This window comes from Schistocerca serialis, chromosome 5 (genome assembly GCF_023864345.2).
Source record: "Schistocerca serialis cubense isolate TAMUIC-IGC-003099 chromosome 5, iqSchSeri2.2, whole genome shotgun sequence".
Classification (NCBI taxonomy): Eukaryota; Metazoa; Arthropoda; class Insecta; order Orthoptera; family Acrididae; genus Schistocerca; species Schistocerca serialis.
Window position 1 is genome coordinate 760,282,623 of NC_064642.1, and position 14,731 is coordinate 760,297,353.

The 14,731-nt window shown below is 43.2% G+C and overlaps 1 protein-coding gene across 2 annotated transcripts in view; it reads left to right on the forward strand.

The window, feature by feature from the left end:
- The first annotated feature begins 44 nt into the window (after nucleotides 1-44).
- The window catches only part of LOC126480771 (1-phosphatidylinositol 4,5-bisphosphate phosphodiesterase gamma-1), a 248,439-nt gene continuing 233,752 nt past the window's right edge, over nucleotides 45-14,731 (forward strand). For both annotated transcript variants that reach the window (XM_050104071.1, XM_050104070.1), the window contains exon 1: nucleotides 45-565. In XM_050104071.1, the coding sequence (XP_049960028.1) occupies nucleotides 358-565 (208 nt within the window). In that variant the 5' untranslated portion in view covers nucleotides 45-357. The remainder of the gene's footprint in view (nucleotides 566-14,731) is intronic.

A 14,731-nucleotide genomic window follows, 5' to 3' on the forward strand; every position in this document is an offset into this window, starting at 1 on the left:
TGTTGCATTGCCAAAGATGTTTACAAATTTCCGGGGTAGAGTAGCGATGGTGCGAAAAGCATGATAGTATGAAAGTAGAACTGTCAGGTCGATGGCTGTAAAGGTGTAGACATGTGCTGACTGACTGTCAGGAACCAGGAAAACATACGGAATGTGGTTATCTCAGAACATGCTGCTACGGTTCAGACTGAGTACAAGAGAACTGAAAAATGGATATTTTTTCGTAGGACGCTGAAGACCTGGTGATAAGTTTCCTTCGCGGTTTCCTCAAGTGTTGTGAGACACGATTTTAATGCTTTTAATGGTACCATCACGAAACGTGTTGCCAAGTAGTAGCGTGATATTTTACAATTAATCATGGCTTTGTTGGGTATGCCAAATGGTACTCCCTTAGGCAGCATGATCACGGAAACCGAGCAGATAATTAGTCAGCTTGAACGAGGAACGGTGGTAACAAAGTTTTTCCAGCGCAAGCGACCAGAAAGGAAAACACTAATGCTTCGACGGGAAACTCGGCAATTAGTCTGGGCCCGTACAACAAATATAAGGACATTTGAAGTAGCTGGTAAGAGTTTGTTTATGTTTGATTTGTTTGGTATGACATATCATTTTTGCTTGAAACTGTTTGTGAATGTAGCGCAAGGAGCAATTCCACACGCGATCATATCAAGTTTGTATGAATGGTTTACCTCTGATGCAAATAAAAAGGGTATGCACACACAGTTTTTCCCCTTCTATAGCAGTTCTCTAATGCAAACATAAAATACCAGACCAGCTAGCGCGCCGTATATAAGATTACAGATTCACTATCTGTGTTACTGAACGCCGAAAACTGAAGTCTGAGAGATCGTGTTTAGTTGCACGTACGCACGGTTGCAAAAATCACCTAGGTTGACAGTCATGATCAGCTGCTGAAGGAACTAGAAAACGGCAGCGTTTCTTTATTTTAAAAAATGAGATATTCCGAATACGAAATGGAGCACAATAGTGTATATGTCGAAAAATAGTACTGAAGCGACAGAATTGCACTGTGACGCTGCTAACAGAATGACAGGAAAATAAGCCCATTGTGCTCCTAACATTTTGCTGCTTGATGTAAATACCTTCTATGTACACTGTTGCTTGTTATATGGCAGCTGAAGTTCGCAGTCCTTAATCTAGATAATATTTGGTAGTTAGTATTTTCATTTGAATCTACAGAAATTCAAAATTTTTAGCTGTGTGTCAGCTCGCTGAACTTTTCAGTCGATAATTCTTGGAAAGATTGTTGGTGGGTTTATAGACAGATTTTTGGCACTCATCAATGTCCGAAACAAGGAATGAAAATGGTGAATCTGAAGATATTTAATTTTTTCAAGTAACAAAACTGGAAAAATTTAGTAATGAAATAATTAGTAGGGTTTATTGGAAGCACTAGCAGCCATAAGTTGTTGACAAAGATGTAGCATTTTCTCTGAGAGATCTCTCTTTTGGCAACTGAATACTCTTTCTGGTTAGGAGCCGTGCAGAGGTTGTGAAGAGATCAATCGCACTGGGTTGTCTGTTTGGTAGATCCTTCACCTGTGAAAATTTTGTTCGCCAGAGAAGTTTGAAGTAGACAGGTATTTTTATGTATGAAGAGGATGTTTGGAATTAACTGCATTTCTAAAGTCAGTAATGTTATTTCGTTACTTCTTATCTATACTTTTAGATGTCATTGGTATTCCTCTGTTCACCAATGGAATGTGAAGCGCCTGCAGTCAAAATGCATCTCCACCAGGACCCTTTCACTACCAAACTGATGTTTTTACTTTGTATTGTTGTGATTGTTAAGTGCACCGGTAATCATTCTGACATTTGATGAGAGATTAATCTGCAAAGAGCACAACTGAAATGAATGTGGCTGCATTGCCATGAGGAAGACAACACTACCAGAGATCTGCTGCTCTCATCCACCTAACTCACTCGACACTCAGTGCAACGACTGTTGGGACTGATTGTAACTGAGTAATATGAGTAACGTCTCCCATCAGCCACCACACCGAGAGTCGGCTTGTTTTGCTCAAGCTATACGAGTCATGTTGTGGAGTGGTTACTCTTGGTAAACCTGCTACTGGCAATGACAATTATTTCCTGTATCTTAAAATGACACTTTAAGCCATCTTTAATGCTGTTATGATTGAAACAGTAAGATTTGCTCAGTGCAGAATGTTTCTAAATGGCTCCTTTGTGGTGTTAACCCCTATCAACGCTATTCAGGAAGAGAGCAAGCAACCAATTTTCTGCATTTTGAGGGGCTATCAACTGCTATGATCACTAGGATTCAGAAAGAAATATAAAATCAAAACTGTCTTTCAAACACTGCAAAAGATAATAGACCTAATCGACATGATTTTGAGTATTTGACATGGCATCTGTGTAGTTTTTCATCGGTATTCTTGTAATCCTGCCACACATACTTGAGAGGCCACACAACTTTAATGTCTGTCATATTCACGCTTCAGCTAAGGTAGTTGAAGAGTGATGTTTGTTTTGAACAGATGTCTTGCAAGAGTGTTTTTGGACTTATAATTTTACTTTTATAAAGTTTGTTTCTTTAATTCCAGTCTATAAAAACAAAAATTGTCAGACTATTGATTTTAATTCACAGTGAGTATCCTCAGTTCCATTTATAATATATCTTTGTACAATAAAGGCAAAGTGGTATTGTCAAGAGATATAAACAAAATTAGCTTAGCATTATGGAACAGAACTAATAATATAGTGTGAACTGGGCCGCAGTACTAGAGGAGCCAAAATGTGGACAGCGCTACTGTTCACAGCACACATTTAATTTTATAATAAAGGCCAACTCTTTAGCCTTGCAATGTTAGGCAATGTGTCAATTGTGTTTCTTCAGTTATCTTCTACATGCTGGTCATAAGCAAAGCATCATGTCAAAATAAGTTTCGGGTAGACAAATGAGGAACTGAATGAATGCTCATAACCAGTCATATGTAAGCTCGCCAGATAAAATATTAGTCACCCCTTAAAAGAGCACATTTGTCAATTTGTGGTGCTGTAGATGTTATAAAACTAGTACTAGGTTGTCCAGTGACTTTCCACAGTTGACATAAGTCGTGGCAAGGGCAGTGGTGGTCACATGATTAGACAATGTGACACTTCTGTTCAGTGAGCGAGGTGGCACAGGCACACTGGACTCACATTCGGGAGGATGACGGTTCAATCCCGCGTCTGGCTGTCCTGATTTAGGTTTTCCGCGATTTCCCTAAATCGCTCCAGGCAAGTGCCTGGATGGTTCCTTTGAAAGGGCGTGGCCGACTTCCTTCCCCGTCCTTCCCTAATTCGATGAGACCGATAACCTCGCTGTTTGGTCTCTTCCCCCAAACAACCCAACCCAACACTTCAGTTCAGAATAATGTCTGTTACTACCTAACAGTACAAGCTCAGAAAATGAGTATGGAGAATGGCTTCATGGCAGCTGTGGTGGTGTGCTGTTGTAACTAAAGTTGTTGTGGATGAGGAGGAGAAATAGATGGTAAGGTGGTGGAAAAGGTGATGCACTGTGCAAATAAAGTTTTAAAGCCAAGTGAGCTGATGGTGTGCAAATTAAGCCAGAGAGAGACAATGTGAAGTGAAACTGGAATGTTTAGCCCAAAGGGAAAGTAGCAAAGAGCACACAATAAAAATCTCATTGACATTATGGATAAATATGTTATTAGTCACCAATTTTGGCTATATAACCAATCATACAAGGAAGTACTAACATTGTGAGAATGTGCAACTTATGTCACACAGAATTCTCAGAAAAAAATGTTCTTTATGTAGAATTTGTTTCTAAAAGGTGCCAAAATGAATGAGTTATCATGTATGAACAAGATAAAATAGTGTCAAAAAGAGAATGTTAATTACGAGGGTGATTCCAAAAGTAAGGTCTCCAGTTCTTTAAAAAGTATAAAGAAACATTTATTTACAATAAACTGTACATAGTTTTCAATGTTGTTGCATCTTTAGTATGCCTGTGTCATACCAGCCCGCCACCATGCTATTGAAGAAACGTCAGATCTCATTTTTCTCCTTGTCATCAGTAAAGCACCTTCCAGCCAAATTTTCTTTCAACTTGGGAGAAAAGTGGTAGTCATTGGGCACTAAGTCTGGACTACGGGGTGGATGTGTGATGATATCCCATCCAAACTGTTGCAGAAGATCCGCAGTTTCATGGGCAATTTGGGGGCAAACATTGTCGTGGGGGGCGGTTGATGCTCTTGCTCAACGTTCCTCTTCTTTGGTTCTGAATAACCTGTCTGGCCATACCTGTTGGCATTTTTTACTGCCCCAAGAACCGTGAAGTCAACCAACAGTATGCCCCTTCGATCCTAAAACGCAGTTGCTGGCAGACTGCTTTGTTTTGAATTTTTGTGACTTGGGAGAACCAGAATGCTGCCACTCACATGACTGTTGTTTGGTCTTGGGTGTGAAGTGGAAAGCCCAGGATTCATCGCCCTGACTATTGAATCCAAAAGATTGTCCTTGTCGTCTGCGTACCGTTGAAGAAATTGGTGGGAAGTTTCAACACACTGCTATTTGTGATCTTCTGTCAGAGTTCTTGGGACTCATCTTGCACACAGCTTCCAAAATTCAACACTTCAGTCAAAGGCTGGTGAATGGTGCTTCTAGAAACCTCAGGAACAATATTGCAGAGCTCATCGAGACAGACCTGCCGGTCTTGAAGCACGATTTGTTCAGCCTTTGGTATTGTCTCTTTGAGAATTGGTGATCTCTCTTTTCCTTCCTCGTCATGAATTTCAGTATGATCCCCTGCAAACACTCTACATCAGTTGTGGACATTTTTGACATTCATACGTGACTCTCCATGCACTTCCATCAAGTGTCAATGAATGTCGATTGGTTAAATGCCTTTTGCACTCAAAAACCAAATAACTTTGCATCTGGTGGTAGTGACTAACGCGAGGTTCATTACAACTGGCTGCCAAGCCAAAACCGAAAGCTCCAGCAGATGTGCAGTGGTTTCTAAAAATTAGGAAATGAAGGATAATAATTAAAGTGCTGAACAGTTTATTTACACAAAATATGAATACATACATATTATACTGCCAGTAAATTGTGTTAATTATAGTGTCTGATGAGTCTTGTCATTCAAAAGTGCCAGCCTATTGTAGTGCTATGCAGGGCATTGGCATATAAATGTGTAGCATATAGTGCTCAACTTTTAAGAGTACCAGGCTGTATGCTATTACTTATATACTCATCTCCTTTCTTTGGAGTGCAAAGGAACTGGCCAAGTCTTCAGTTTACTTTGGCAGATAATGCAGGGAATGACATACCACTCGCACCTGTGTAACCTGCCATAAGGCCTAATCCTAACGAGCACTAGAGATTGGTGTAATGTCTTGACAACGACAATAGGTTCCAAACTCGACAGGAATTGCTGCTGTCAGTGAATGCAGGTCTTTCTCAACCACATCCCATGTGAACATTGCTAACGCAACTTTGTGCGTTGGACATTTGGAGTCTAGTACCTTATAGCAGTGGTGTTAAGAAACAGCTGAAATCATTAAAACTGAACGAAGCTCCAGAGCGTGATGGAATCCTTATAAGATTCTGTACTGAATTTGTGGGAGAGTTAACTCCTTTTCTAACTATAATCGATCGTAGACCCCTCGAACAGAAAACCGTGCCCAGCAGATGGAAGAAAGCACAGTTCGCACCCCTCTACAAGAAGGGTAGTAGAAGTGACCCACAAAACTACTGCCCAATATCCTTGACTTTGACTTGTAGTAGAATCTTAACACACATCCTGGGCTTGAACAAATGAAGTATCTTGAACGGAATGACCTCCTGCATACCGATGAGTGCAGGTTCTGAAACATCATTCATGTGAAACCAAACTTGCTCTTTTCTCATGACATACTGAAAGTTTGGATCAAGGCAGTCAGGTAGATGCAGTATTTCTTGATTTCTGAAAATAATTTGACTCGGCGCTGTATCTAAGCCTATTGTTAAAGTTTGATCAAATGGAGTATCAAGTGAAATTTGTGACTGGGTTGAGGACATTTTGGTTGGGAGAATGCATCGTGTTATCTTGGATGGAGAGACATGGTCAAATGTAGAAGTAACTTCGAGTGTGCCTCAGGGAAGTGTGTTTTACGTTAATGACCTTGTGGGAAATATCAGTAGTAACCTCAGACTTTTCACAGATGATGCAGTTATCTGTAATGAAGTACTGTCTGAAAGGAGCTGCATAAATATTCAGTCAGATCTCGATAAGATTTCAAAATGATGCAAAGATTGGCAACTAGCTTTAAATGTTTAAAAATGTAAAATTGTGCACTTCACCAAACAAAAAAAAAATACTTGGGTGTAATATGTTGTAGAGATACGAAATGGAATGATTACATAGGCAGTAGACTTCGGTTTATCAGTAAAATCCTGGAGAACTGCAATCAGTCTACAAAGGAGATTGAAGATAGGCATAAACTATCCCAAGAAAATCTAGTGACAAAGTTTCAAGAAGCAGCTTTAAATTATTACTCTGGTAATATACTGCAACCCCCTATGGATCCTTGACATAGGGATTGTGAGGACAAGATTAGAATAATAGAGTAGCATGCACAGAGGCATTCAGACAATCATTCTTCTCTTGCTCTGTAACTGAATTTAACGGGAAGAAATCCTAATAACTGGTACAATGTGATGTACCTTGTGCCATGCACTTCGTGGTAGTTTGCAGAATATGGATGTAGATGAAGATAGCAGCGCATAAAGCTGCAAGGCTTCAGTGTGCCAAACAACACAGAAACTGGTCAGTAGCTGATTGGAGGTGCGTTGAGTGTCCCTAAGAATTGTGAATTTGCCTCTTTCCAATTTCTGGATGGTATCAAATGTGCCAATGTCCCAGTGAGATATTCAACCCACATTACGTGGATGGTGTGGAGTCTGGGGGTGACTCTGCGATGTTTTAGGGTATTTTACATACACTTGGGATTGCTCATTCAAGTTGTCATAAACATGAACTAATGTTAACAGAATCTTCTGTCGGTTCTTGGTAGAACAATATTATAATAAATGAAAAGCACCAGTTTGCTTTTGTTCTACAATATTACAATTATTGTGTTAACCGGTTTTCGGCTTCAAGGCCTTGTAAGCTGAAAATCAGTTAACACAATAAATGTAATATTGTAGAACAGAAACAAACTGGTGCTTTTCATTTATTATGAGCCAATGTATTTATTCAAACATTCTCAGTGACTAAGTGGTGTTCTTTCCTCTTGATTCTTTATGATAAGTATACTGTGTTCATTCCTCACTTCCAAGGTGACAACGGGCTTGTTCACAGGCTCCATGGATACTTAACAGGTTTGCTGAACAATCTGGCACCCTGTTGTATCTTTACTGACCCATTGAATCACCCTGTTCTAAATGGTTCAGATGGCTCTGAGCACTATGGGACTTAACATCTGTGGTCATCAGTCCCCTAGAACTTAGAACTACTTAAACCTAACTAACCTAAGGACATCACACACATCCATGCCCGAGGCAGGATTCAAACCTGCGACCGTTGCAGTCGCGTGGTTCCGGACTGAGCGCCTTAACCGTGAGACCACCATGGCCGGCACACCCTGTTCTAATCGCACAAAAAATGTCTGATAACATCAGACAAATTTGGTAGCCTTGCATAAAGTGTCATCGGTTAAGTATGGCATATGTAAAGAAACCTTTAGATAATCTTCTTTTCCAAATTGAGGCCATTATTGTAGACAGAGCTAGTCTTAAGTGGCATTCACATGGTGTCTGCTAGGGTGACTGATTTTTGTTGTCTGGTCTGCTTATTAATTTCTCAGGTAATCTTTCTGTTTGGAACAGACTTTCCAGTGTTTCCCACTCAAATACAAATTAAAAGCTGAAGACAAGTAGGTGAATTTCCTTTTCTGGGAAAATGACAGTTTATAAAACATTAAAACCTGCCTCATTTACTACAAAACTCACAACCACCCCCAAGAAAACTGTTCAAAAGGTTAGTGTAGTAACACAGAGGAAGGCAGCAGAATAAAGCTCAAAATCCTACTCGTGCAAAGATGCAGCAAATTTGGCATATGCTACTTTCCCAAAGCTTGCAAAGGAGGGAAAGAAAATGGAACAAAGTAAAGTCAATAGTGGTCACTCCAAAGACATCTTATCCTACCCTCAGCCATATCAGGAAGAGAAATGTACATGGAATAAGAATAGTAAATAAAATATATCGGGTTTGGGACTTTTGGGGTCACATAATCAGCAACCTAAAATGTGACACTACAGTGGTTGAATTGCACATCCTACAAAAAGAACTGCAATTATCCGTTTTGTTCATTCTCCTGGTGTAAAATAAACCACTTATGACAATTAGAAAAAGGAAAATGAGCACCTAGGCAATATATGTCATAATTCTCCCCCCTCTTCCCTCCCCAGGGGACTCGCCACTCTTAGACGAGTTTGTGCTTGTCTACCAAGGGGCCCCAGCCTCTGCAGCATCTTTTCCTTTGCATGCTTCATGTCTATCATCTTGCTATTCTTTTTCCCGTCCCTTGGGGAACATGTCTGGGATGTTTTTGGGAATGTGTTCTGCATTTTCTGTAGCCTGACATCAGAACAGTGTCTCCACTGTTTGTTTGTGCTTTCTGCACCTCAATTCCTTGTGGTTTTGTGTACTGAAGATGGTCAGTCCTTTGTGATGGTATCCGTTTATTATTCAGAAAGATGTTGATGTAATTGCTGGCCCTGTGAAATCCTGCTCTCACTTACACAATGGCGCTTTGCTTTTGGAGACTACGTGTGATTCTCAAGTGCAGCACTTCACTCCTCCACTGCAATGCTGTTCATGTCGAGGCCCATCGAATGCTGAATTCTTCGCTGGTGTTATTTACTCTAGGCTGCTCGATGGTCTCACCGAGGCAGAAATCCAAACTTATCTCTCTGATCAGCGTGTCATTGCAGTCCATTGGGTGATGAAAAAGATAGATGCATCCTTTTTCTCACATTTGATAGAGCAGTGCTTCCATCAGACATCAAAGCAGGCTATGAAGTTATCACATTCAGACCATACATTCTGAATCCGATGCGCTGCTGCCAGTGTCATTGTTACAACCACACTCATATGTCATGTTGACTCTGGACCAAATGTGTAACTTGTGGTAGGGATGCTCTAGAGGGCTATTGCCTGCCTTCTTCTCCCCATTGCATCAATTGCAATGATGACCATGCAACCTCCTCCCAAGTATGTCCCATGTATCTCGATGAGTGGGCCACATGGGAGATCCAGGTGAAGGTAAAAGTGCCATACCCTGTCGCTCAGAAGTTATTGGCTAGTCGGAAGTCCTGCATTTTGCCATATGGCACTTACAGTACTGTTTTTTCTACATCTCACTCCACGAAGGACATGGCCATGCGGACTTGTGACCTAAATTCAGTACAGCAGTTGCAAAATGGCCAGTGTAAAATGGCAGCTTTCCTGTGTCCTTCTCCTCCAGCTGTGCAACAAGCCACTAAATTTTTGCTCACACATCGAAATCACCTGCAGGCTGGAAAGAATGAAAGAAATACCCCCACAAAGACTTTTTACATCCCTCCAACCCGAATCATCATTGGCCAATCACAAAGGCTTCAAGAAATCGAACAAAGGCAAACAGTCTCCTCTTCAGTGGTATCACCGCATGATATCCTCACTCGGCCGACCTCCCTGTCACTGGTGCACACCGCTACTGTGTTTCTGCCTGGACTCCACAGACCAACCGAGGGAGAATACTAATGCCTCTGTAGATCTCATGGAACAGGGTCCTCTGGCCTATGCATCCTGTAGCAGTGTCTTTGATGGCTGGCGCTCGGCAACCGCAGAGGTGACACGCATTCATTTTTTGCATCCTCCCCTTTCCTCATCATGACTCTCCTCCAATTTGTGGCCTTAGATACGAGGAGGAGGAATTACAGTTGCTCTTGGAATTGAAGGACTATATTCCCTCTTGTGGGGGAAGTCATGCTGCTGATCTGGGAAGACATACTATTTTCCTGAGTATCCGTCTTCTAGTTGTTGCAGTTCAACTTTTCTTTCCTTACTTCATCATTTCTCTTTGTGCCATTTATATCCCTCTGTCATTTGATGTCACCAGGGCAAACCTCCTCTGGATTATTGGGCGGCTCCTTCATCCCTTCCTGCTGCTCTGTGTCTTTAATGTGTACCATCCCCTTTGGGGCACGCCCAGAATCTGTCTCCAACACCTTGGACTGCTATTTCAAACTCCACCCACCGTCAGTCATCCTGCCTTCATCCATCGGAAGTGAGCGGAGGGGTTTGGCCGATACCCTTCTCCCCTCAGAATCATGAGTGCTACAATACCACTTATATTATGAGGAAGTTAGATCATGCTCTCACTTCATTCCGACCCTCCATCCCAGGGCCAGACAAAGTTCACATTCAGATGTTGCAGAACCTTTCTCTTATGGGCAAGGGCAGAGGGCATGTTTCCCAGTCGTTGGTGTGAAGCCACTGTCATACCCATACCTAAGCCTGGTAAGGACAAACGCCTTCCTTCTAGCTACTGCCCCATTTCTTGCACCACCTGTGTTTGCATAATGGTGGAATGTATCATTCATGCCTGGCTGGTATGGTGGCTAGAGTCTCGCAATTTACTAGTTGCTGCACAATGTGGATTTAGAGTGCGCCGTTCTGCACTTGACCATCTCGTCTTTTGTCAACCACTGTCATGAATGGTTTTCTGCAGAAACACCTGGCTGTGGCCATGTTTTTTGATTTGGAGAAAGCCTATGACACTTGCAGGAGGACTAGTACCCTCCATACTCTGTACATGTGGGGCTTCTGAGGCCGCCTGCCCCATTTCTTTCACAAATTTTTAAGAGACAGAGTTTTCAAGGTGTGTGTGGATTCTGCCTTGTTGGTCACCGTATCCAGGAAAAGGGTATGCTCAGGGTTCCATCCTAAGCATCATCCTCTTTGATATCACCATTGACCCTATTATGGCCTGTCTCCCGCCAGGCATCTCTGGCTCCATTTTCATTGACGATTTTGCCATCCAGTGCAGTTCTCCACAGAGTTATCTCCTTCAGTGACATCTTCAGCATTGACTCAATCATCTTTCCTCGTGGAGCATCGACAATGCCTTTCACTTTCCTACTGACAATACCATTTGTATGAATTTCTGGTGGCACAATTGCTTTCTTCCACCATCTTTACATCTTGGGTCCGTTGCTCTTCCATTTGTTGAAAGTATGGAATTCCTGGGGCACATACGCAGTAGGAAACTTTCTTGGCCCTCCCTTGTGTCTTACCTGGCCACCTACTGTACACGGTCCCTCAGTATCCTACATATCCTCGTCAGTACTTCCTGGGGAGCAGATCAGACTACCCTCCTCCATTTTTACCGGTCCCTTGTCCATTCGAAACTAGACTACGGGTGTTTCATTTATGCATCTGCACACCCGTCCATCTAACTCTGTCGCAATATAATCCACCATCCATTTGGCCACTGGCACCTTTTACTTGCTGAGAATCTTTGTAGAAGCTGCCAAACTACCACTGTCATGCCGATGTGTTTTTTCTCCTCAGCAGATATGCATGCTGTTTGTCTGCCCTGCCTGGCCACCCATCATGTGTCCCCTTCTTCGATGACTCCTTTGGCCACAAGTATGGGGCGCATCCCTCTTCTCTGTTACCTCCTGGAGTTTGCTTTTGGCTATTGCTCCAGCAGCTTAACTTCTTGCTACCTGCCTCTTTCCCAATGGGTGTGAACCTTTCACCACTTTGGCTTTGTGCAGCAGCCCATGTTCACCTTAGACTTCATTCGCTTCCTAAGGATTCTACTCCAGACAAGCTCTATCACAGTAAGTTTCTTGATCTTTGCAAGGAACTTTGTGAAAGTACCTTTGTGTACACTGAAGGCTCTCAGACTGACCGTGAAGTCGAGTGTGTTTTCGTCATTGGCACCGACATTTTACGGTATCAGAATCTGGAAAACTAGAATCATTATTTACAGCGGAGCTCTTCAACCTGTATCAGGTCATGCAGTACATCCAGAAACACAGGCTTTTCCATTGTGTTATCTGCTCTGCTCACTCAGTGCCCTTCAGAGCCTCTGTTTACCATTCATCCCTTAGTGCAATGGGCCCAGGGAAGCTTTCACTTACTCGCTCTTGATGGGGCCACTGTGATGTTTATGTGAGTCCCTGGCCATGTATGTCTGACAGGAAATGAGGCTGCTGCTGCTGCTGCTGCTGCTGCTGCTGCTGCCACCGCCAAGGGTGCAATCCTTGTACTTCAGCCTGCTAGTTCTCCCATTCCCTTTGATGATTCTGTGTTGCCGTCTGTAAGCAGCTGGTGTCACTTTCGTGTCACCACTGCTTTTCCCTTCATAGGAACAAGTTACAGGGAATTAAACCTCTCCCAATAGCTTGGCTGACCACCTCTCGGCCCTCTCACCGCAAGGAGATTATTTATGCTAGGTTACATATTGGGCACTGTCATTTTAGCCATTGCCATTTGTTAATGGTGACCCCCCCACCACGTTTTACTCATTGTCATCGAGCTATGACAGTTCACCATTTTGTAACAGAAAGCCCTTTTTTTTAACCATTTATGTTGTAATTTGTTTGCTGTCTGACTTATCGACTGTTTTAGCATACGAAGCACAGGCTGTTGACCACGTTTTGCTTTCTATCTGTCGTAGCTATATGGCAAAATGCATTTAATCTTTAATTGAAGACCTCTGTTGTCCTTATGGTGTATTTTATTGCCTTTTCTCCAAGAGAAAGTCCCTTTTTATAGCTGTCTTTCCTTCTATCGGTTGGGCTTAAAGTGTTGTCGCTTTTAACTCTTTTTGGTCATCGTGTTCTACAGAGGCGCATATGACCTTAATTGTTTCTGTAGTATATGAATGGTTTCAAGTACCACATGAAAGAATTGATGCCTGTAGGGGTAAGTGTCGGATTACAAATTTGCAGGTCTATAACTTATTGCTCTTTCATCTCTGTCAGTGATTTGTTAATGTGAAAGATGCAATGTTGCACTGTGCTTCGAAGTCCATCTTAAACTGCAGATCCCCATGAAACTGGCTGGAGAAGTAAGTTCAAAGATCTGAGAAAGACAAAGATGCCACTAGCACCATGTGAGCACCCCCCCCCCTCCCCCCCCCCCCCCCCCTTCCACACACACACACACACACACACACACACACACACACACACAGAAAACCAGCTGGGCTGCTTTCACAAGCACCTTCAACAGTTTTACTCCTTCTTCTGTTGTCTGGGGTAGCCTGCGCCGGCTATCTGGCACTAAGGTCCACTCGCCAGTTTTTGGCTTGATGGTCGCGAATGACGTCCTTGTGGCCCCGGAGGATGTCTCCAATGCCTTCGGCCGCTTTTTCGCAGAGGTTTTGAGCTCCGCTCATTACCATCCTGCCTTCCTCCCCCGCAAACAGGCAGAGGAGGCTAGGCCACCTAACTTCCGCTCCTCGAATCGTGAAAGTTATAATGCCCCATTCACCATGCGGGAACTCGAAAACGCACTTGCCCGGTCATGGTCCTCCATTCCAGGGCCTGATACTATTCATATTCAGATGCTGAAGAACCTTTCTCCTGCAGGTAAAGGTTTTCTTCTTTGTACTTACAATCGCATCTGGACTGAGGGACATGTTCCCGCATGCTGGCGCGAGTCTATTGTTGTCCCGATTCCTAAACCGGGGAAGGACAAGCACTTTCCTTCCAGTTATCGACCCATCTCGCTTACCAGCTGTGTCTGTAAAGTGATGGAGTGAATGGTTAACTCTCATTTGGTTTGGCTGCTCGAGACTCGACGCCTACTTACCAATGTACAATGTGGATTTCGTAGGCGCCGCTCTGCTGTTGACCATCTGGTTACCTTGTCGACCTTCGTTATGAATAACTTCTTGTGGAAGCGCCCGACCGCGGCTGTGTTTTTTGATTTGGAGAAGGCTTACGACACCTGTTGGATGGCGGGCATTCTCCGCACCATGCATACATGGGGTCTTTGCGGTCGCCTCCCTCTTTTTATTCGTTCCTTTTTAATGGATCGACAGTTCAGGGTACGTGTGGGTTCTGTCCTGTCAGACACCTTTCACCAGGAGAATGGGGTGCCACAGGGCTCAGTTTTGAGCGTCGCTCTCTTCGCCATGGCGATCAATCCAATAATGGATTGCCTCCCAGCTGATGTATCAGGCTCCCTTTTCGTGGACGATTTTACCATCTATTGCAGCGCGCAGCGTACACGTGTCCTGGAACGCTGTCTTCAGCGTTCTCTTGACTGTCTTTACTCCTGGAGTGTCGCCAATGGCTTCCGTTTTTCTGCCGAGAAGACGGTCTGTATTAACTTCTGGCGCTACAAAGAGTTTCTCCCACCGTCCTTACGACTCGGTCCCGTTGCTCTCCCATTCGTGGAGACAACAAAATTTTTAGGTCTTACATTTGACAGGAAACTTAGCTGGTCTCCACATGTGTCATATTTGGCTGCCCGTTGTACCCGTTCTTTAAATGTCCTCCGTGTTCTCAGTGGTATGTCGTGGGGAGCGGATCGAACCGTCCTACTTCGTCTATATTGGTCGATCGTCCGCTCCAAGCTGGATTATGGGAGCTTCGTATACTCCTCTGCACGGCCATCCATCTTACGCCGCCTCAACTCCATACAACATCGGGGTTTACAACTTGCGATCGGAGCGTTTTATACTAGTCC